At 45.8% G+C, this 24,519-nt stretch overlaps 1 protein-coding gene across 3 annotated transcripts in view; it reads left to right on the top strand.

The window, feature by feature from the left end:
• The first annotated feature begins 456 nt into the window (after positions 1 to 456).
• LOC126473607 (collagen alpha-1(XV) chain-like) overlaps positions 457 to 24,519 on the top strand; it is a 960,439-nt gene continuing 936,376 nt past the window's right edge. For all 3 annotated transcript variants that reach the window (XM_050100770.1, XM_050100771.1, XM_050100769.1), the window contains exons 1-2: positions 457 to 720; positions 17,510 to 17,791. In XM_050100770.1, coding sequence (XP_049956727.1) covers positions 598 to 720; positions 17,510 to 17,791 — 405 coding nt within the window. In that variant the 5' untranslated portion in view covers positions 457 to 597. The remainder of the gene's footprint in view (positions 721 to 17,509; positions 17,792 to 24,519) is intronic.

Here is a 24,519-nt window from a genome sequence, read left to right as displayed (position 1 = left end):
AAGCAGATTCAGAAGGATGTAGGCTGCAGTAGGTACTGGGAGATGAAGAAGCTTGAGCAGGATATAGTAGCATGGAGAGCTGCATCAAACCAGTCTCAGGACTGAAGACCACAACAACAACAACAACAACGTGCGAATGAATATGTTCTGACGAGTCTTTTATCTTTCTTTCTCTCTTTCTTTCTTTGAAAAGCATTGCATACAGTTCCTTTATTGCTTTTTCTCTAGCTCCATTACATAACTTTTGAGTTGTATGGAAAAAGTAATAATTGTCCTTGATGTATGTTAAGTGGAATGTCATTCGCATATTTAAGGAATGAAGTGGTCGCATAATAGAGCCCAGTGGGACTCCGCGACTGCTCCCCTCGCTCCTTCACCCCGTGTACAGCACGACGTCGTCACGTGCTCCTCCAGCGCCCCTGACGCTCCGTCTCTTTCTGTCTGTCCGCAGACTCGTTCCAGGAGCACGACATCCTCCAGGCCATCAAGATCCCGTTCCAGGATCAGAAGACGCAGTTCTTCGACAACGGGCTGGACGGCTTCCCCGCGTTCGGCCTGCGGCCCGGCTCCGAGATCAAGTCGCCCTACCGGCTGTTCATGCCGGAGAAGCTGTACCCCGAGTTCTCGATCGTGGCGACGGTGCGGCCCAACACGCGCGACGGCGGCTTCCTCTTCGCCGTCGTCAACCCGCTGGACACGGTCGTCCAGCTGGGTGTCCAGGTGAGTCCAGAACTCTCCAACAGCGGGCTTCCGTTTCAGCGCCGTGCTGCTTCCTTACGATATCTACTAGTGCGAGTATAAGGTTTCACCTCGTTTACCAATAGGCTATGCCACTAGTGCGTATTCCTTTTTACGTATTACGCGACAGAAAATGACTTACTATATGTATGTATGTATGTATGTATGTATGTCTGTCTGTGCCCTAACATCCCTTTATCTTATCCTCTGGATACCAACGCGGATTGTACAGTGGAGTCAGTGGAATTAACACACACTGTCACTCGAACACCGGCAGCCAACGTTTCCCCAAGTGGGTGCCGCCTGGACTTGGCCGGTTACACTGTCGTGTCGACAGACCAGAGGCGGCCAGCAGGCGCACACGGCTAGCGAGCTGTCCTCGCGGTCGAGGCAGCTGGTTTGGTCTGGTCGGCAGTAGCAGTGGCAGTGCGGTGGCGAGAGGCTCGTGGCTCCAGTACAGACGCTCACGGACGAGTTGACCAGAGCACGCTCGTAGCGGAAGGGAAGTGGGTCTGATACAGCCTAACAGAGACGTTACTTAAAGGGGGTAGGACGTCAAACGGGCCGACTTGGAGCAGGAGAGGCATCACAGGACATTTTAATTTCCACTGTCTATACTTTTACAAGTAAATTCATAAAACTTTGTCAGCATGACCAGGAAGGATTCAGGATTCACACTCGTAGCAGCGGAAGTTCAAAAACACAACAAAATAATTTTTTTACATGTGAAATTTCATCATTTTTTCACTTACTATTGGCTGCATTTGTTGCTGTAGGTACACTTTTCTTCATAAGTAAGAGAGACTGTTCGATGAATTTTGCACAGCATACAAACTATACTTACAGGTGTCTGAAACTGTAGAATCTATTTAATTTATGCAAAATGAATGAGCTGTTAAGTTTTAAACTTTATGTTTAGGAAAGAATCAAATTTTGTAGTTAATTATCTCAAATTTTACCACAGTTTCTAATAGATTTGGAAAATCCTAGAGTTTCATATACCTGTAAGTATGGTTTGTATGCTGCGCAAAATTCATCATGAAATCTCTTTTACTTGTGAAGAAAAATGTACCTATGCAGCCAACAGTAAGTGAAAAAATTGTGAAACTTCATATCTAAAAAAAAAATTTATTTTGTGATGTTTCTAGCCCGCATCTCGTGGTCGTGCGGTAGCGTTCTCGCTTCCCACGCCCGGGTTCCCGGGTTCGATTCCCGGCGGGGTCAGGGATTTTCTCTGCCTCGTGATGGCTGGGTGTTGTGTGCTGTCCTTAGGTTAGTTAGGTTTAAGTAGTTCTAAGTTCTAGGGGACTTATGACCACAGCAGTTGAGTCCCATAGTGCTCAGAGCCAATTGAACCATTTTTTTGTGATGTTTCTGCACTTCCACTGCTATGAGTGTGAATCCTGAATCCTTCCTGGTCATGCTGACAACGTTCTATGAATTTATTTGTAAAAATATAGACAGTAGAAAATAAAATGTCATGTGGTGCCTCTCCTGCTCCAAGTCGGCCCGTTTGACGTCCTACCCCCCTTCATGAGACGACACCATCGAAAGGTCCTAGAGGAAGGAGTGGGGAACAAGTTGAACATCGTTTGTTTCTTTTACACTGAAGAACGAAGAAACTGCTACATCTGCCTAATATTGTGTAGCGCCCCCGCGAGCTCGCAGACCTGCAGCGACACGACGTGGCATGGATCGACTAATGGAGGCAATTAACACCATGAGTCCTGCAGGGCTGTCCATAAAGTCCCATACGAGCGGATGGACATCCCTTCTGAACAGCACGTTCCAACACATACGAGATATGCTAAATAATGTTCGCGTCTGGGGAGTTTGGTGACCGGCAAAACTCAGGAGAGTGTTCCTGGAGCCACTCTGTAGAAATATTGGATGTTTGGGGTGTCGCATTGTCCTGCTGGAATTGCACAAGTCCGTCGGAATCTACAATGGACATGAATCGAAGCAGGTGATCAGACAGATCGCTGACGTACGTGTCACCTGCCAGAGTCGTACCTAGACGTATCAGGGGTCCCACATGTCCAACTGCACACTCCCCACACTATTACAGATACTCCACCAGCTTGAACAGCTGCTGGCGTGCGGGATCCGTAGATTCATGATGTTGTCTCCACACCTGTAGGAGTCAATCCGCTCAATACAAGTTGAAACAAGACTCATCCGACCAGGCAACATGTTTCCAGTCATCAACAGTTCAATATCGGTGATGACGGGCCCAGGCGAGGCGTAAAGCTTTGTTTCGCGCAGTATACGAGTGGGCCTTCGTCTCCGAAAGGCCATAGCCATGATGTTTCGTGGAATTGTTCGCACACTGACACTTGCTGATGGCCCAGCATTGAAATCTGCACCAATTCGCGGAACAATTGCACTTCGGTCACGTTGAAAGATTCTCTTCAGTCGCCGTTGCTCCCATTCATGCAGGACCTTTTTCCGGCCGCAGCGACGTCAGAGATTTGATGTTTTAGCGGATTCCTGATATTGACAGTATACTGGTGAAATGGTCGTAAGGGAAGATTCCTACTTCATCGGTACCTCGCAGATGCTGGGTCCCATCTCTCGTGCGCCGACTACAACACCACGTTCAGACTCACTTAAATTTTGACGAGCTGCCAATGTAGCAACAGCGACCTATCCAACAACTACACAGACGCCCGTTGTCTTACACAGGCGTTGCCAACGCGGCGCCGAATTCTGCCTGTTTACGTATCTCTGTTTTTGAATACGCATCCCTACACCAGTTTCTTTTCCGTTTCAGTGTATATAATATCTAGAGAAAGTTTATTACCACAATACAGTTCACCAATTTTTTCTCTTTTAAAGCAGTGAGACATCATGAAAAGCTCGCCTACAGTGAGAATCAAAAATTTCGCTTTGTGTTCTCAATGGATTACAGACGCAATTTATTTGCTTAATGCATTAATCTTTTGTTATTAAAACAGTGCAATATATACACTCTTGACGCTTCAAATATTTCAGGTATAACAATTTACTCACAGAGGTTCCTTGCAAAACAGACAATAAATTATGAGATGAGGGTGCAGACGGCACATTACACTGCGAGGTGGACCTCGGGCACCCGAACCGCGGCGCCAAGGCGCGAAGTTAACACTGGCTGAACTGTAACATTCATAAAACCTCTCTTATATAAAGCAGGGGTGGAACATCGGTTGATTCGCCCATCTCAAAAGACTCAAGGGTAGAGCAGAAGCACGCACGAGAAATTTAACAGTCCAAAATACAAACATTAATCTGAAAAAAAAAATCATATTAATCAATCGTGTCAAACAGTGCAAAGTATCTTTCCTGTGTGCAACGCAGGGGCTACCGGTTACCTCAACATTGAATAAATAGAAAGCTGCAAAATTTAAATTAGCCACGCCAACAAGTAACAAGCACTTCCGTATGTCCGATGCATTACTCTGGCAACTACTAACTAAAACTAATGCTTCCATACGACACGTGTTAACTACTAGCAAGGGGAGCACACTTCTTGATAAATTAAAGCTGAAGAGTTGAAAACAACGCATACGCAAGCTCGCAAGACCCTCCTTTTAAAGTTAAACACCAATAACACTAAACCTAAAATGATCTCCCTGCGGTATTTGCCTTTTTTAGATTGAGAGCCTTATTAGAGCCTGTAGTTTGCCTATGTCGCAGAGGTTTGAGCACACATGACGAAAGTTAAGAAATATACTACTGGCCATTAAAATTGCTACACCAAGAAGAAATGCAGATGATAAACACAGGACAAATATATTATAATAGAAATGATATCTGATTACATTTTCAAGCAATTTGCGTGCATAAATCCTGAAAAATCAGTACCCAGAACAACCACTTCTAGGCGTAATAAAAGCCTTGATACGCCTGGGCTTGAGTCAAAGAGAGCTTGGACGGCGCGTACAGGTACAGCTACCCATGCAGCTTCAACACGATACCACAGTTCATCAACAGTAGTGACTGGCGTTTGGGACGAGCCAGTTGCTCGGCCACCATTGCCACACGTTTTCAATTGGTGAGAGATCTGGAGAATGTGCTGGCCAGGGCAGCAGTCGAACATTTTCTGTATCCAGAAAGGCCCGTGTAGGACCTGCAACATGCGGTCATGCATTATCCTGCTGAAATGTAGGGTTTCCCAGGGATCGAATGAAGGGTAGAGCCACGGGTCGTAACACATCTGAAATGTAACGTCCCTTGTTGAAAGTGCCGTCAATGCGAACAAGAGGTGACCGAGACGTGTAACCAATGGCACCCCATACCATCACGCTGGGTGATACGCCAGTATGGCGATGACGAATACACGCTTCCAATGTGCGTTCACCGCGATGTCGCCAAACACGCATGCGACCATCATGATGCTGTAAACAGAACCTGGATTCATCCGAAAAAATTACGTTTTGCCAGTCGTGCAGCCAGGTTCGTCGTTGAGTACACCATCACAGGCGCTCTGTGATGCGACGTCAAGGGTAACCGCAGCCATGGTCTACGAGCTGATAGTCCATGCTGCTGCAAACGTCGTCGAACTGTTCGTGCAGATGGTTGGTGTCTTGCAAACGTCCCCATCTGTTGACTAAGGGATCGAGACGTGGTTGCACGATCCGTTACAGCCATGCATATAAGATGTCTGTCATCTCGAATGCTAGTGATACGAGGCCGTTGGTATCCAGCACGGCGTTCCATATTACCCTCCTGAACCCACCGATTCCATATTCTGCTAACAGTCATTGGATCTCGACCAACGCGAGCAGCAATGTCGCGATACGATAAACCGCAATCGCGATAGGCTACAATCCGACCATTATCAAAGTCGGAAACGTGATGGTACGCATTTCTCCTCCTTACACGAGGCATCACAACAACGTTTCAGCAGGCAACGCCGGTCAAGTGCTGTTTGTGTATGAGAAACTGGTTGGAAACTTTCCTCTTATCAGCACGTTGCAGGTGGCAGCACTGGCGCCAACCTTGTGTGAATGCTCTGCAAAGCTAATCATTTGCATATCACAGCATCTTCTTCCCGTCGGTTAAATTTCGCGTCTGTAGCACGTCATCTTCGTGGTGTAGCAGTTTTAATGGGCAGTAGTGTAGACATTAAAAGAACAGGACTGCAAAACGGACGGTGGAGGTTGGGCACCAAGCAGTCAACCATCACTAAACAGGTGCTGCACAAACAAGTGCGACCGGTCGGATCGAGTGTCACAGAAAGGTCAGAGAGCGGACACCATTAAGACAGTTAGCGACAAACCCCAAGCGCTTCTTCGACCAAGCGTGGCAAGCAAGTCGGGCAAATGTGTGGTCAAACAAGGCACCAAACGGTCCGGTCGGAGTGCACTAAGTAGTGTCGGGTGGCAGAGATCTAAACCGTCAGTGCCATCACACGGGGCCCGTTGCTCGAACACGGGCGCACACAGGGAAAGCTGGCCACGCTAACCCAAAACAAGCAGGCTCCGCCTCGTGTGCTTATCCCCCTCCCCCACCCGAAGCAACCGACCGCTAGAGAGCGGTAGCTCCCCACATACGCACAGATGGCGCTGGAGGCAGCCGGGTACGAGGTATCGACCTCGCCACGCGGCTTGGGCTCAAGTCTGGTAATGACTTGCTTTTAGTGGAGGCCGCTTGCTCAAGCACGCATGTAATAAATACCTTTTCCTGTTATAATAATATTTTCATCTTTGCGTTTTCTTCCCTTCCTACGTACGAACAACCTAGTTTCAGAAAGTAGCCCACATTTTACGAACTTATTACCTGACTGTTACTGAATGTTCTTTAAGACGTGACATACGAGTGAAGTTTCGTATCACACTCTTTCCCACAGAACGTAACTAACAGGACTACAACTGTCGCTTTAATCCATTATCTGAAATTCAAATTAGTATTAACGAAGATTCGTTCTGTCGATCACGGCTAACTATCTCTTTGTCTTAACAATTCAAACTAAGAAAGTAATTCCCTCGAAGCCAGAGGGCAAGAAATAAGCAAAGAAGGTACTATTGTGATGATTGCTTACATAAAGATCCCAATCTGAAACTTGGTTAAGAATTGCTTGGGTAAATAAGGCCGGCAGGGCAGGGATGGCCGAGAGGCTCTAGGCTCTACAGTCTGGTACCGCCCGACCGCTACGGTCGCAGGTTCGAATCCTGGATTGTGTGATGTCCTTAGGTTAGTTAGGTTTAAGTAGTTCTAAGTTCTTGGGGACTGATGACCTCAGAAGTTAAGTCCCATAGTGCTCAGAGCCATTTAAACCATTTTGGGTAAATAAGATGTAGTATGGGAATTTTTCGATGAAATCATGGAAAACCTGTTTCCAAACCACTGCTTCCTGAGCACTCTCTGAATTGCGCTGTTAAACCACGGTGGGTCTTTTCCGTCCGTAACTCACTTTTTCGGCACATACTTATCCAATGCGTGATTTACAGTGTGTTTAAAATTTTCCCGTAATTCTTCCACGTCTATCTTACCGGAAGTAAATGAAGTCGATTCATTTACTAAGTGGGATGCTAACAACTGCTTATCTGCTCTTTCTAGTAAGTGTACTCTCCTAGCCTTCTCGACCGACTTTTTAACTTTCGTAACCATATAACCAAAATCCAGTTTACAATGGAAACAGAGAAGAATGGGGTGCTGCCTTTTCTCGACGTTGAAGTTTATCGAAAACCTGATGGTAGACTTGGCCACAAAGTGTACAGGAAACCAACCAATACGGACAGGTACCTTCACGCCTCCTCCCACCATCACCCCACGCAGAAGAAGTCCGCCCTGCACACGCTAACGAAGAGAGCGTACAGGATAAGCGACGAAGAACATCTGAAGACAGAACTTGAACACCTCAGGTCCATCTTCGGAACTAATGGCTATGGGAAGCAGATGATAGACAGCACCATGTCGACAAGGGAGAAGACTAATAGGGAAGAGGAGGAGGCGGCACAGAGCATTGCTGTGTTACCATATGTACAAGGGGTCACCGAACGTATTGGCAAAATTCTACGAAAAGCCGACATCAAACCAATTTTCCGAAGCAGAAACAAAATATCAGACATGCTCGGTTCTACCAAGGATGCAGTTGACAAACTACACACAGCTGGTGTGTATGAAATTGGTTGTGAGTGTGGATTAGTTTACATAGGTGAGACGGGACGTCCGATCAGCACTAGGCTCTCGGAACATGAAAGATATATCCGCCTGAAACAACACACTAAGTCAGCAGTGGCGGAACACCGGGACGAGTGCGGGAAACCAATATTTTTTCAAGAAGCCCGCGTCCTGGCGAAACAGCCTCTCACTTTCAAAAGAAAGATTAGAGAGGCGATAGAAATAGCCAAAAGACCCGCCAACATGAATAGAGAGGACGGGTACAAGCTTCCGAGGTCTTGGCTGCCTGCAATAGCAGGGCTACGGAGCGGCGGCAGTGCCGTGGCGGCCCATGCGGACACGCGGAGAGCCACAGTAGTGGTCGCGAGCACACAAAGCAATGGCACGCCGCAGCCGGCTTCTGGACAGCATGGAAACAGAGTGACGTCACAGCCATCACCTGTTCGCTATTCGTCCGTCTCCTCCAATGGGGTGGATTAATATAAAGACCAATAGAAAACAGCTATTTCAGCCAATAACAGATAATAAAGGAAACACCAATAAAGCATACCTTTCACACCTCCTCCTCCTCCTAGTACAGCCAATCAAGTAACGACACGGTTTTCTCGTGCAGCTATTTAAGGAATCCAAGTGTGTTCATTTAGCAGTTAACGTAAGGCCCTGATGAAGGCTAGCTGCAACGCTGGCCGAAACGTTGGCGCAATTTAAAATTATGACGATGCGGTCTGATACCCTGAAGAATTTTATTGAAGAAGACAACGGCCGCGGAAGCCTACGCTTACATTTCGTAACCATAGTCGTAATGACAACATCATGATCACTAATCCCTGTTAGACTGTTAACGTGACCTTACGAGTTGATGGTTGTGTTTTGAATTTATTACTGACAGACGATTCACAGTGTTATCATTCCATGCTCTGATGCTTGGTTCAAAATTATGTATCGAAGATTCATCACTGGTTAAGATACTGTACAAAACTGCATCACATTCGCTGATGAAAAGATTTTTGAGTTTCGTGCAAATGCGATATCACTGTTCTTTGTGGTGAACCCGTCTTGCTCGAGTCTTACTGAAATTCAGTTTATTTTAAGTTCTAGATGAGTGGTGCGAAGATCTTGACATTTTTCAACAATTGGGTGTCGTCGGTCGTCTGGGCTACCTCAGCCAACACGAGCTCTCAACGCCGACATCGCTCGTCGGTTGCGGTTTCGCGGACACTTTTTCAACACATTTTCAACATGTCCCCAATGAAGCACATAAACGCCTGTTTGCAGGTAGGGTGTCCATTTATCATTTCATTTCTAGCAAAGCTACATGGTCATCCACGGTAACTGTTCTTTCGGGAACAGATACTACCGTCATATATAGTTAAAAATATATGGCTTCCCGGCCATTGACCTTCTTGTGCGAACGCACACGCTATGCCCGAACTCGTACGGGACTTGGTAGATTAATCTGCCACGAGTAATGAGTATGATGGGCAAACATCTATTAGGCGCACTACGAATGTAGTGTTGTGGACATGTTGGGAATGTGGATCTCACGGGGAGCGTGCAAGGGATAAGTCCCTGCAGACGCACTGTCCTCTGTGTCCTCGGTGGCTCAGACGGATAGAGCGTCTGCCATGTATGCAGGAGATCCCGGGTTCGAGTCACGGTCGGGGGACACATTTTCAACATGTCCCCAGTGAAGCACATAAACGCCTGTTTCCAGCTAGGGTGTCCATTTAATTATCATTTCACTTTTAAACTTTTGCATTTTCACGTAAACACTCGCACGATTCATGCAACTACTATCGCATTGTTTCTTCGTTCGAGAGAATATTTATGACTGTAATACTATCTCCCAAAGTGAAAACTGAATCACAAAACGCTGTTCTTTAAAAGGACGGGCTTCGGGCGGATACACTGTCTAAAGTAAAACATTATACGTCACGTTTACGCCACGATTATTCCGTCAATTCACTACCACTGTTCGAAAGCTTGTCTTAGGGTCTCAATTCTGTGCGTATGTTCATCGTCATCTTCATCGTCATCAGTGTTCTGCCCTAGGGTAGGGCTTCAGATGAAGCTCTCGACACATTTGCTCCCATCTTCGTTTTTCTTCTAATTGTTTTTTATTCTTATACTATCTACCATCTAGTATCTTCTCCGTCCTCTTCTTCTTCTTCCATTCACGGTTCCCTTCACAGCATTCGTTAGTAAACAATCTCTTCTCATCAATGCCCAAGCCAATTCTGCTAATTCTGATTCCTCTTCCTGATTACCTCTGATATTTCTCTCTCTTCCCCCACTCTTCTTAATACGTCCTCAGTTTGCCTATCAATTTTATCCCTTCCAACCCCCTCCAAATCCACATCTGAAAACTGTTCTGCTGTGTTCCTTTTTCCTTAGTGTCTGTGTCTCAGTCCGCATAATGCCTTGATCCACATAAAACATTTTGCCAGTCCCTTCCATAGTTCCTTGTCCATGCAAACACATAGGAGCCGCCTCTTCTTATTAAATGGCCCTTGGCAAGTGGTATATGCGTTTTCACCTTCTTTTGCATCTCATGTCTTCGTAATAGTGCTACGCAAATATTTGAAAGCACTAACATGATCCACGGACCTTGCCGTTGGTGGGGAGGCTTGCGTGCCTCAGCGATACAGATAGCCGTACCGTAGGTGCAACCACAACGGAGGGGTATATGTTGAGAGGCCAGACAAACGTGTGGTTCCTGAAGAGGGGCAGCAGCCTTTTCAGTAGTTGCAGGGCAACAGTCTGGATGATCGACTGATCAGGCCTTGTAACACTAACCAAAATGGCATAGCTGTTCTGGTACTGCGAACGGCTAAAAGCACGACGAAACTACATCCGCAATTTTTCCCGAGGGCTTGCAGCTTTACTGTATGATTAAATGATGATGGCGTCCTCTTGGGTAAAATATTCCGGAAGTAAAATAGTCCCCCATTCGGATCTCCGGGCGGGGACTACTCAAGAGGACGTCGTTGTCAGGAGAAAGAAAACTGGCGTTCTACGGATCGGAGAGTGGAATGTCAGATCCCTTAATCGGGCAGGTAGGTTAGAAAATTTACAAAGGGAAATGGATAGGTTAAAGTTAGATATAGTGGGAATTAGTGAAGTTCAGTGGCAGGAGGAACAAGACTTTTGGTCACGTGAATACAGGGTTATAAATACAAAATCAAATGGGATAATGTAGGAGTAGGTTTAATAATGAATAAGAAAATAGGAGTACGGGTAATCTACTACAAACAGCATAGTGAACGCATTATTGTGGCCAAGATAGACACGAAGCCCACGCCTACTACAGTAATACAAGTTTATATGCCAACTAGCTCTGCAGATAACGAAGAAATTGATGAAATGTATGATGAGATAAAAGAAATTATTCAGGTAGTGAAGGGAGACGAAAATTTCATTGTCATGGGTGACTGGCATTCGAGAGTAGGAAAAGGTACAGGAGGAAACATAGTAGGTGAATATGGATTGGGGCTAAGAAACGAAAGAGGAAGCCGCCTGGTAGAATTTTGCGCAGAGCATAACTTAATCCTGGTTCAAGAATCAGGAAAGAAGGTTGTATACATGGAAGAACGCTGGAGATACTAAAAGGTACCAGATACATTATATAATGGTAAGACAGAGATTTAGGAACCAGGTTTTAAATTGTAATTTCCAGGGGCTAATGTGGACTCTGACCATAATCTATTGGTTATGAACTGTAGATTAAAACTGAAGAAACAGCAAAGAGATGGGATTTTAAGGAGATGGGACCTGGATAAACTGAAAGAACCAGAGGTTGTACAGATTTTCAGGAAGAGCATAAGGGAAAATTTGACAGGAATGGGGGAAAGAAATACAGTAGAAGAAGAATGAGTAGCTTTGAAGGATGAAGTACTGAAGGCGGCAGAGGATCAAGTAGGTAAAAAGACAAGGGCTAGTAGAAACCCTCGGGTAACAGAAGATATATTGAATTTAATGGATGAGAGGAGAAAATATAAAAATGCAGTAAATGAAGCAGGCAAAAAGGAATACAAACGTCTCAAAAGTGAGATCGACAGGAAGTGCAAAATGGCTAAGCAGGAATGGCTACAGGACAAATGTAAGGATGTAGAGGCTTAGCTCATGAGGGGTAAGATAGATACTGCCTACAGGAAAATTGAAGAGACTTTCGGAGATAAGGAACCACTTGCATGAACATGAAGAGCTCAGATGGAAACCCAGTTCTAAGCAAAGAAGGGAAAGCAGAAGGGTAGAACGAGTATATAGAGGCTCTATACAGGGGCCATGTACTTGAGGACAATATTATGGAAATGGAAGAGGATGTAGATGAAGATGAAATGAAGATATGATACTGCGTGAAGAGTTTGACAGAGCACCGAAAGCCCTGAGTCGAAACAAGGCCCTGGGAGTAGACAACATTCCATTAGAACTACTGACAGCCTTGGGAGAGCCAGTCCTGACGAAACTCTACCATCTGGTGAGCAAGATGTATGAGACAGGCGAAATACTCTCAGACTTCAAGAAGAATATAATAATTCCAACCCCAAAGACAGCAGGCGTTGACAGATGTGAAAATTACCGAACTATCAGTTTAATAAGTCACAGCTGCAAAATACTGACGCGAGTTGTTTACAGACGAATGGAAAAACTAGTAGAAGCCGACCTTGGGGATGATCAGTTTGGATTCCGTAGAAATGTTGGAACACGTGAGGGAATACTGACCCTACGACTTATCTTAGGAGCTAGATTAAGGAAAGGCAAACCTACATCTCTGTCATTTGTAGACTTAGAGAAAGCTTTTGACAGTGTTGATTGGAATTCTCTCTTTCAAATTCTGAAGGTGGCAGGGGTAAAATACAGGGAGCGAAAGGCTATTTACAATTTGTACAGAAAGCAGATGGCAGTTAAAAGAGTCGAAGGACATGAAAGGGAAGCAGTGGTTGGGAAGGGAGTGAAACAGGGTTGTAGCCTCTCCCCGAAGTTATTCAATTTGTATATTGAGCAAGCAGTGAAGGAAACAAAAGAAAAATTCGGAGTAGGTATTAAAGTCCATGGAAAAGAAATAAAAACTTTGAGGTTCACCGATTGCATTGTAATTCTGTCAGACACAGCAAAGGACTTGGAAGAGTAGTTGAACGGAATGGACAGTGTCTTGAAAGGAGGGTATAAGATGAACATCAACAAAAGCAAAACGAGAATAATGGGGTGTAGTCGAATTAAATCGGGTGATACTGAGGGAATTAGATTAGGAAATGACACAAAGTAGTAAAGGAGTTTGGTATGGTAGTCGAAGTAGAGAGGATATAAAATGTAGACTGGCAATGGCAAGGAAAGCGTTTCTGAAAAAGAGAAATTTGTTTACATCGAGTATAGATTTTAAGTGTCGGGAAGTCGTTTCTGAAAGTATTTGTATGGAGTGTAGCCACGTATGGAAGTGAAACACGGGCGATAAATAGTTTGGACCAGAAGGGAATAGAAGCTTTCGAAATGTGGTGTTACAGAAGAATACCGAAGATTAGATGGGTAAATCACATGACTAATGAGAAGGTATTGAATAGAATTGAGGAGAAGGGGAGTTTGTGGCACAACTTGAAAAGAAGAAGGGACCGGTTGGGAGGACATGTTCTGAGGCATCAGGGGATCACAAATTTTTAGCATTGGAGGGCAGCGTGGAGGGTAAAAATCGTAGAGGGAGACCAAGAAATGAATACACTAAGCAGATTCAGAAGGATGTAGGTTGCAGTAGGTACTGGGAGATGAAGAAGCTTGCACAGGATAGAGTAGCATGGAGAGCTGCATCAAACCAGTCTCAGGACTGAAGACCACAACAACAACACGCCCTCCCTGTATGTACCTGTCCTAACTTCATAGTTGTTCTTAGTTTTCTTGCACTTATCATGTTTTTCTTATTAATTTAACTCCAAATTCGTCACATGTCTTATTTAATTCTTTTAACATTTCAGTCATAGTTCTTTCGCTGTCTGTTAATAACACCGTAGCACCGCAAATCGAATAATTCTGTCGTTCCACCACTAACATGCGCTCTTCTTTTTCGTTTCAAACATATCTGAATAATACGCTCCAAATATATGTTAAACAGTGCTGGAGAGATGGAGCAGCCTCACAGCCTTCGTCTTCCAGTTCTCCTTTCCTCTGTCACCTTATTTCCAGTCTGTAGTCGTATTTTCGGTCGTGGGTATAGGTTCTTAGATTCCCTCCATTCTTCCTTAGAATGTCCGTTAAAGGCTGTCTGCAACTAAATAAAAACAGTATAAACTTCTCCTTTCAATCTATAATTCTCAACAGCCCAGTTGCATCTCTTGCACCCACTCCTCTTCTAAATCAATACGGTTCCTCTGCAACACTTTTTTTCAGTCTTCCGTGAAGTCTTCCACACAGTGTTGGAAAATTCTCTTTAAAACTTCCAGGATTTGTAGAGGGGCGTGAGTACATAATATTTTGAACAAGAACTCATGTCCGTAAACGTAGCGTTTTCGTGCTGCGGCTGTTTGAAAACAGGCCTGCAGAGTAGATATGCGGCAGAGTAGTCCCGGTGGCGGGCGGTTACGTCGGATCGGTTGATGTCATTTGACGTGTATGCTACCTCCGTGACGAGTTTGGAACCTCGCCCACGTGTCTGTGAGTGCTGGAACAATATGGTCGAGTACACGTTTGCAGAATGTGCCGACACGATCCTTCTGAATGGCGAAGGTCCCGACGGAACAGCTGCTCCTCTCCTGTTCTGCAGGACGTCCTACTCATTCGAATACCCTTTTCGCCACAATTACGTAACGGCTTCGAGGAAGAATACCTTCACCGTCAGCAGCCTTGACTGTCGTGCTCCAGGCAGAGGCCGCACTGCATCATGTTGAGGAGAACGCGTCATCGAGTGCACGAGCGAATTCTTTGGGTAAAACAAGTGACGTGCTGTGTCACGCCTTATCAGTTACCTGTAAACGTGGTCGCCTTACCAACGTTTCCAAATAGTTGAGTACGGAAACGGTACGTTTCCGGACGTGGGTTCCAATTCAAAATATTATGTACTCACTCCCCTCTACAAGTTCTAGAAGTTTGTAAGGGGAATTTCCGAACGTCCTGTATTTATCACCCTTAGTAGAACTTTTGACGCATGAGAAGTCAAACTTATGGTTCTAAAATCCTCACATTTCTTGGCACTGCGTTTCTTGTCAATCGGTATGATTTCTGTCTAGGGAAGGTCATCCGGCTACTCACATTTCTCATACACTGCAGCGACAAAGAAAGTCGTATAGGCATGCGAGACATGTAAACAGGCAGAATACGGCGCTGCGGTCGGCAACGCCTATAAAAGACAAGTATCCGGCGCAGTTGTTAGATCGGTTACTGCTGCTACAATGGCAGGTTATCAAGGTTTAAGTGAGTTTGAACGTGGTGTTATAATCGGCGCACAACCGATGGAACACAGCATCTCCGAGGTTGTGATGAAGTGGGGATTTTCCCGTACGACCATTTCGCAAGTGTACCGTGAATATCAGGAATCCGATAAAACATTAAATCTCCGACATCGCTGCGGCCGGAAAAAGGTTCTGCAAGAAAAGGACCAACGATGATCGCGCTGCGAAACCTTCATAGCAAGTGTCAGGTGCAGGGACGAGCGGTTGGCCGGCCGGGGGGGGGGCTACTTTTCATCAGCCACCTGCCTCGGTCTTTGCTCAAATCGGAAAACTTACAGTGCCAGAACTGACGTCTGTCTGCCAGACAACGTGTGTTAACCTCTGGTCACCTCTTAGTCGCCATTAAAGCACACATTAAACTAAAATACAACTTTTCGCGCTCATTAATTAATAAAAGTATGTGCTAATTTTGAGAGCCAGCGGCTTCTGCTGCTTAATTGTACGTAACTACCTCCCCCTGCGGCGCCACCTATGCTCAGTCCCGAGCACCGGGCGGCAGGACCTTACAACGTCAGAGTAGTCGACTTTGCCGAGTTCCCGTCTGCAGTTGCCTCTCGTTTGCAATATATTTTGTTCAGAGACGGGTATCCGTTTTTGGGAGACCGAGGCAAGTTGACGAGCACTTACTGTAAGTTAATAATTGTCGCACGCATCCTGCGAACACTGTGCACGGCAAGGCACTGAAAACTGGCACAGTGCAGCAGCTGCTGCCAGTTCAGTGTGCCTTGTATAGGCGTCGTGCACATTGTTTGACGTGTTCCAGTTTTCGAGACATTCAACGTAAGTTCTTCAGGAATACCTGGTAAGATATTTTGCATTCTCTATCATAGACGAGTAAACAGATAATATTCGATTCACAGCCATGCGGTATTCTTGTTAATCGTAATCCAAAAGACAAAAAATTATAAGATAGCACATTGATTGTCGCAAATTGACGACTTCGTCATCGATTGAAAGCTGGTTATATAAAGGCAGCTACAGTCGGTGATGCAGTTAATCGATACAAACATCATGGGATCGAAACTTACGATCCCCTTACGTTGATGCGGTGGAAACTACAGGTCGTGTTCTTGCGATAGTGAGAATGTCCCCGTTTACGCCACAGCATCTAGACGCCAACCCACAGGACCCCAAATTAATCTCCTGACGAACTTAAGAAAGATCATGCCTTCAGCAAATGATATTTACATTGAGCCAGAACGTCACAGAAGTGTTTTTCGCTTTACACTCCAGAAATGTACGAAACAACATGAAAGTCACAAAGAGCAGAGTGCTTGTCTTTAATAATATCACCTACAAAAATGATGTCTGTTCGTAAAGAATCACAGAATTTGGGTCAGAAAGAACAGAGATAAACTTCCAGAGAGACTTTGGTGCAATGCAGCGTCCTCTGCGTGATGAGAGCCTACGTTGACCCTCGAGGAGAAGAGTTGGAGTAGTCTTAGTGGCGCTACACCTGATGCGACAAAGGCAGCACAAACTCTGCAAGAGAAAATTTGTCTCTTTTTGTTTATCAAAAACAGTGATCTAGAGGAAAATTAATTTTCAACACGGTAATCCTCGCATTAAATACTGTTCAATAATTTCATTATTTGCCCAGTTAACTAACGTATTCTACCACGCATTGCAAGGTTAAGACAGGTATTTAACTTTCATCAGGAGGCCCATTGTCATCACGCCTTATAATCAGAATCATCTTGCCACGGTACCGTAGCAACATGATACCTTTGCACTAGTTTTGAACATTGGCAAAATAACTGTGATTCTATTAAGACTAGGTAAAATGCAATTTTTAATACATGCAAAGGAAACGACTGTCTCCATAAATGCCGGCCGGAGTGGCCGAGCGGCTCTAGGCGCAACAGTCTGGGACCGCGCGACCGCTACGGTCGCAGTTTCGAATCCTGCCTCGGGCATGGATGTTTATGATGTCCTCATGTTAATTAGGTTTAAGTAGTTCTAAGTCTAGGGGCTGATGACCTGAGAAGTTAAGTCCCATAGTGCTCAGAGCCATTCGAACAATGTTTTTTTTTTTTTTTTTTTTTTTTTTTTGTCTCCATAAATAAATTTTTTGGATAAGGTTAATGGTTAACATCGCCAACTTGCCTCGGTATTTTGGTTTTTACTGCAGCGCCTTCTGCAAAATCGAGAACTTTTCGGTATTTCTATTCACGACCCAGACGTGTTTGGACCTCTACGTCCCATCTTCAGTGCGCGCCGTTTGTGTTGGGCAGATCTCGGGCGCGGGCGCGGCGCAGTCGAACGTGTCGCTCGTGTACACGGACGCGTCGCTGCACTTCGTGTCCCAGACGGCGGCGAGCTTCGTGGTGCCGGCGCTGTGGGGGCGGTGGGGGCGGCTGGCGCTGCGCGTTACCGCCGACAACGTCACGCTCTTCCTCAACTGCCGCGAGCACGAGACCGCCCCCGCGCGCCGCCAGCCGCTGGAGCTCGTCTTCGACTCGGCCTCCACGCTCTACGTGGGCCAGGCCGGGCCCCTCATCAAGGGCGCCTTCGACGTGAGTACCCTCCGCCACGCGCTGCGCTCTGCTGTGCGGCGTGTCGGGCTCGCTCACGTCCAGCCAGCGGACACGTCCCACAATCCCCGACACCTTGCGCTACACTCTCAGCTGCATTACGAGGAAAGTTACACCTTTACTGAGCTTTTCACTGAATGCTTACTGCGTCAGTATACGATACCTTGTTCTTGGTATCAGCGCACTGTCTGCAGTCAGGCTTAACCACCACATGGCTGCAGCAGTTCACTCAGTGACCTAAAGCAGAGCAAAACTCGTACTTCTATGATTCACTAAAAAAAATTTAAAAAAGAAACTGCAAACGGTTTGGTAATATAAGGATTGATGTTAGTCACAGCAAAATAACTTGTTCTTAGTAAGTGTAAGTTCGGAAAATACTTCCATTTACCAAATACTCAACATATTTTTGTGGATATTTCTTTCCGTATCTCTCTGATGATATCTGTGGCTGTGTCTGACATGCCTGACACGTCATTTGTTTATGTTTGTTTGTTTACTGTGAATTGTTGCATGCTGTCCTAGACACTATAGACATTAACTGCAAGATTGTGCCGCAAGCAAATAGCACTTAACTTGTATTTACACTGATAAGCCGAAACATTATGAGCACTGCCCACCGTGGCGTTGGTTGCTGGCTGGTGGCTCTGCGAGCACGTGACGCGGTAACAAAAGTACGTAAAGCGGAGCAGAAACGGACGGGGGATCACACTAGCGAGGCATGGGGAACTCCACTGAGATAAGCGTCTTTGCCAGTGGCCAGATCATTATTACGCAGAGCTACTGAACGTGTATCTCGGAAACGGCGGAACAGGACGAATATTCACGTGCTACTATCGTGAGCATCTACGGAAAGAGGATAGAAGGACAGTGAAACTACCGCTAGCCGCCAAATGGTTGGATGTTCACGACTATTCACAGGACGTAATGTACAATAGATGGTAATCTACAGCATCTCTGCCGGAAGAGCACAGTGTTGGTGCACGTACAAGTGTTTCGGAGCACACTGTTCATGTACATTGTTGTGCATGGGGCTCCACAGGCGACCACTCCTAGAGTTCATTTTTGCTACGCTAGGTCGCTAGTCGTCTCCACGAATGCCGTCATCCAGGTGGACGGCGGCTCGAAACGTGCACCATTATGCTGTGGAAGACACTCTCCTGCGTTTGCATGCAACCCGTGGCAGTAATCGAAGACACGCTGACAGCTGCGGACCACCTGCAACCCTTCAAGCTTACTGTCTTCCCCGACGGCGATGTCATCCTCGAACAGTATTCCGTGATTTCGGAGCCAGAACCGAGCTGATATCTCGGCGGCCAAATTCGCCTGATGTAAATCTTGTGGAACCCATATGGGTCGGTATCGGACGCCGTCGGTGTTGTACTCTAATCGGTCCGTTATTTATGCGAATTACATGACGTGTGCGTAGACATGTAATGCCACGTAACTCCTTGAAGCTGCCATCAAACTTTCGGGTCCCTAATACGCAGAATCAGTGATGTATTTCGTTCCAAAGACAAACAAACTACCTGTCAAGCAGTGGTCATAATGTTTCGGCTCATCAAGTGTGCTGCGTTCATCGCGCCCTGTACCTGCACCGTAAATCTCGTTAAACGGTTTCTCACCACGTTGTCTGTGACGCTCAAGAACAGTCTAACACATGAGGTATATTGCTTATGAGATGTAATTTTATATTTGCTGTTATTAGGGTGCACAAAAATTACACACGTGACACACAGAAGTATGTGAATTTCAATCTCGCAAGGTGATCGACCGGTTTCGTATCTACTGTGCTCACTTTTGTTTTGACTGTTTTGACATATTTCGTGTTAAACCAACTGTTACGTCGTTCTAAATACAATTATCCTTACTGATTATAAGATTTTCAAAACAGATAGCGGATACAGCGGCTACAGCAAAACACTTTTCATTAGCCGGTAACCGGTCAGTCAACCGTTGCTGAGCTACCGCCTTGTAATTGGTTACCGTTACACGACACTGAATTGTCGGCGAAGTCTTCGGTCATTGTTATGCTACTACATTATGAAATACGTCATTCGAAGTCCACACTCGTAGCACACTTCTCTAATTCACAGCAGTACTGAACACAATTCATGTTGAGTAAACAAGTCAGTTTGATTTTTTGCTTAATTGTTGTTCCACCCCATTGCCTTACACTGATAGGAAGTGTGAGAGGAAGATGGATGCGGGGGAATGGTGGCAGGCGTGGGTGGGGGGGGGGGGTGAGGGGGGAGGGGTGTTTATCGATGGTACAAACATCCTACTCTTCAACCGAATGCGTTTGAAGTGCGTCCGCAAAATCGTAAGAAGATACTTAAAAAGTGGAAAATTTACATTTATTTTTAAAATCATTAAACAAATGGTTGTCGTTCGTGGTTTTAAAAAGTAAACTGATCGTGTTCCGTTTTCGAAATAAAAAATGAAATAAAATTAAAATAAAAAACATGGGCAGAAATTTCGAGATTTTAAAAAGAATCACTGCATATTCATTGACATTTGAAGGCGTTGCAGAGTAAAATGATAGTTAGGAGAGGGAATTTTGGGCGTTTTGTACCGCCGTAGAGTGTGAGTGTTATCGAAGTGGTCTACTTGGTTGTAACTGGGCGATAATTGTAGGTCGACGGGACTTCTTTTTTATTGAGAGGGGTGGGGAGGTGGTAGGAGAGTACTAGAGGTTGGCGTTTGCGCTGGGTCTTGGCATGTCGACAAAAGAAGCAGGGAAAGAAGGAGAGAGAGCTCTTGTGTGAAAAGTTATAGGGACGGAAAGTTGGTCAAACGTATCTGCTTATACCGAATAAGTATTTCTAGGGCAAGCTACTTGAAACTGACCTATTAATGGGCAGATCATATTAAATTATTTGCGAGTATCTTCCGAGGGTAGGAAAAATAAAACGTATCCAGTGAGTGGGTTCGCGAGATAAACACGAGTTTATACAATGAATTTGTTGAAAGTGACATGTCTCATGTACAGGGTGTTTCAAATATATTTTTTACAGTCTTAGTTAACAGGCTCGTTACATGTCCATTACAATTATCCGGGCTGTTATGCCGTGGTCGGTTGATGAATTCTGTGTCGATCCCCAACGTTTCGTCCCCGTCTGCGGGAGACATCTTCAAGGGGGTCCGTAGCTCGATGGAAGGTCCAACACACCCACTGGCTCGCTACTGACTGCCGCTAAATTCCGTGTCCGCGCGCCCCCGCGCCGCGGCGTGACGTCGCGTGTTTTGAAAACGTCAGTGCAGTTGGCCGCTGTCCGTCGCCGTCGGTCGCCGTTGCCATCACCCAGTAGTGGGCGGGTGGTACACATCTTCTTTAACACCGGCATCCATATATCGTTTAATTTCACGACCTCCTCCTTTCGGTTGAAATTATTTGGGTGTTTAGCGATTTCGATTGCCTCCCTGTAGAGCCTTTCGTAATATCGGCTTGTGGCCGCTAGTACTTCCGTCTCCTCGAAACGAATATTGTGGTTCCCTGGCTGGAAAGCATGCTCCGCAACAGGTGATCGTTCCGTTTCTCCTCTTCTACAATTTCCCTTGTGCTCTTCCAAACGTTTAGAAACAGTCCTTTTAGTGGTGCCCACATAAAGATCACCACAGCTGCATGGGATCCACCTGGCTCTTGTTCGACACCCCGCAGAACGTTCTGATACGGTATACGAGCAATCCGTGGTCTTCCTCGACCCGTAGTGTGTGGTGCTACGGATCCTGTGTCGGCAACGCGACTTTACGCACCACCTAAGGGTGGATGAATCGGCTTTCAGACTGGACACGCTGTCTGATACAGCCGTGCAGCCCCGTGTCTGTTATTATTCGCGCGACCGTACTTAAAAAATCATGTCTGGCTGCTTATTAAATGAGCACTTTCAGTTGAGTACTACCTGTAGTACACGTGCACAGTGGACACGTTGAAGAAAGACGACATACGAATGTGAATAAGTCACCCTGGCAACACTACGGCTTGTAGGATAAAATCCGTCAAACGGTGTACAGACAAGAGTAGTAGTGTATATGGAAACCCACTGAATATCAACTTCCCTTAATAACTTTCCTCGTATGGTGTAAAGAACCTGTCCGCACAGTTTCTAACACTATTTTCGAGTCACCTGAGTAAGTACGCTGATGGCACTTGTTGATCCATCATCAAACAGGTCAACTAGCTACCGGAACAATAACCAAAGGAATTCATATACTGCACATTTATATTTCACAAGAATCTACGCACGTGGAGAAAAACTGCGCGTAGAAAACATCACATGGACCATTAAACTGTCTCAGTTACACAAGTACAGACACGACTGGCCCGTAGCGTACTGTGAACTATAGTGTAGAGGTGATGTTACCTCTAAGATCACAACCGAATCAATTTCAGATGACGTGATAGAAACAAACCATCCTTTGCACATGGAATAAGGAGAGCTGCTATTCAGAGATGTGGAACTTGGCAACAACGAGCAAGACATGGTAACACAAGACCAAATGTAATAAGAATCCAATTCGTAATCACGAAAGAATTGAAATAACAAAAATAAGAATAATGAATATGGCATTAAGCAATATCTAACATTATCGCGACGTTCCTGAAGTGCACACAATGCCAGTCTCGGTTAAAAGAAGACTCCAAAGTGAGAACACTTACCGGTCTTAACAGCACTACAACTGGATCCCGAATTCCTGGAAGAACTGTTCGTCTCCTCCCCCCCCCCCCCTCCCCCAACCTACGCATCAGGCCATGAATGTCTCCAAGAACTCCTCGTTTCTGATTTACTGCCGTTCTTTGACGCAAAAAATTGCGCCAAAAATACCATCGTTCAATCGTGGCCAGTGGTTGTGTGTTGAATCATCAGAGAGGAGGAAAATTTCCACTAGAATGCACTGCTGTTCTGTTTTATGTCCCCGAGAAAAATCTACATCGTGATATTACCGGCAAATCAGAGCGCTAGGCTCGTTGTTAGCGTGTGACAGAAGAGGAAGCGCTTATGCGTTCGCCTTCTATTCTAAATATTTTTGAAATACCTTGACCAGAATAGCGTATCGCGAAAGAGAGCACTCATTCCACGCCGTACACAGGCAACTGCCGCGGCCGGCGCCGCGGAGTCACTCGAAGGCGTTATCTCGTGCGTCGGGAAACTGGCTTCTCCAGCTGTACTTCCAAACATTGACTCAAGATCATTAAATGGGTGGCGTTGTGATGGTTACACGGTTCCTAACCAGGCTGCAGCTACACGTGGACTCAGACCCCTACCTCGGCTTCACACTCAAAGACGCAGGCTCCACATCCCCTCGAGTACTGCACCACCGTCGGCGAAGGAAGTGTCAGCAGTCACCAGGTGAGCCTGAGCCAACTCCCTGCTCTTGTAAAGCAGTGGAGCAGCGGGTCGCCAGCCGCACGAGGCCGGGCTGACGAGCCACTGCTTTGCTACTACTCATCACCGGCGTGCGGCATGCCGACTGCACTTCTAGACCCGGCAACTGCCCTGGAAGGCAGTCTCTGTTCAGCCTCCGGCTCACTGGCTGAGACATCTTCTCCAAAGAGAAAGTATCAAAGAAGGGAACCTCTCTTTCTTCCATTTGATTACTTCTTTGTAACTTTTTTATTTACCCTTTCTTTATTCACAAATCTTTTTAATTGTGCCGGCCGCTGGTGGCCGACCGGTTCTGGCGCTACAGTCTGGAACCGCGCGACCGCTACGGTCGCAGGTTCGAATCCTGCCTCGGGCATGGATGTGTGTGATGTCCTTGATTAGTTAGGTTTAAGTAGTTCTAAGTTCTAGGGGACTAATGACCTCAGCAGTTGAGTCCCATAGTGCTCAGAGCCATTTGAACCATTTTTTTTTTTTTAATTGTACATATGCAACCCACCACCTTACATGATTAGTGGCTCTTTAAGTGTTACATATCACCGTAATTGCAGCTAATTTACAGTTTTTACAAGTGAACTACAGCCAGTACAGAATTACAATGGGCCACTTTATTGCTACTTTATAATCCGTACGGCCTGCAGCGTCACAGGTGTGTCAGCAAACATATAAACCTAGTATGCAGCCTCGCTCTCCGAGCTAATCCCGATGAGCGTGCCCCTGACACTATGCAGGCCGAGGATGTCTATCACTGCAGGTTCCTATTTTAATTCCCTAATTCTAAGCCCTACTCTCTAAGTTCTATTCTATGTCACGTTCAGTGCATGTCCTGATTTGGTGTTATCGCACCCCACACCCCACAGACCTGCTCGTTTCCATCTATAATGTAAGTCGGCCTGTCCACGCACAGGCGGTATAGGATTAGGGTACTGGACGCATTTGGTGTTGGTTATTAATCACGGATTAATAGTTAATTAACGTCCCTCAACACTTTCCGCCATACCTCTTTTGCAAACTGTTTAGATTTTGAAATGTGTCTTCACGTCTCAGTAAGTGGTAAGTGTCATTGTTAGGTAATTCGTCTCGTAGTGTGGTTGCTACGTCATTGAAAAGGGGGCAATCGTAAACCACAATTTCGGGAGTATCCCCCGATACACCACAGTCGCACGCGGGCGTAGCCCTCTTCCCAAAACGACATAGGTATGTCCAGTGAGAAAATGGAACAATCTCCAGGTTGGTTCGAAGTACTTCATACCTAGTCGTTCCTTCACACCCGGTAAAGATTCAAACGATCTTCGGCCACTTTCTTCCGCTTCCCATGATTCATGCCAC

This window comes from Schistocerca serialis, chromosome 4 (genome assembly GCF_023864345.2).
Source record: "Schistocerca serialis cubense isolate TAMUIC-IGC-003099 chromosome 4, iqSchSeri2.2, whole genome shotgun sequence".
Taxonomy (NCBI): domain Eukaryota; kingdom Metazoa; phylum Arthropoda; class Insecta; order Orthoptera; family Acrididae; genus Schistocerca; species Schistocerca serialis.
The sequence above is the reverse complement of the archived record's forward strand: the minus strand, read 5'-3'. Positions and strand labels throughout refer to the sequence as shown.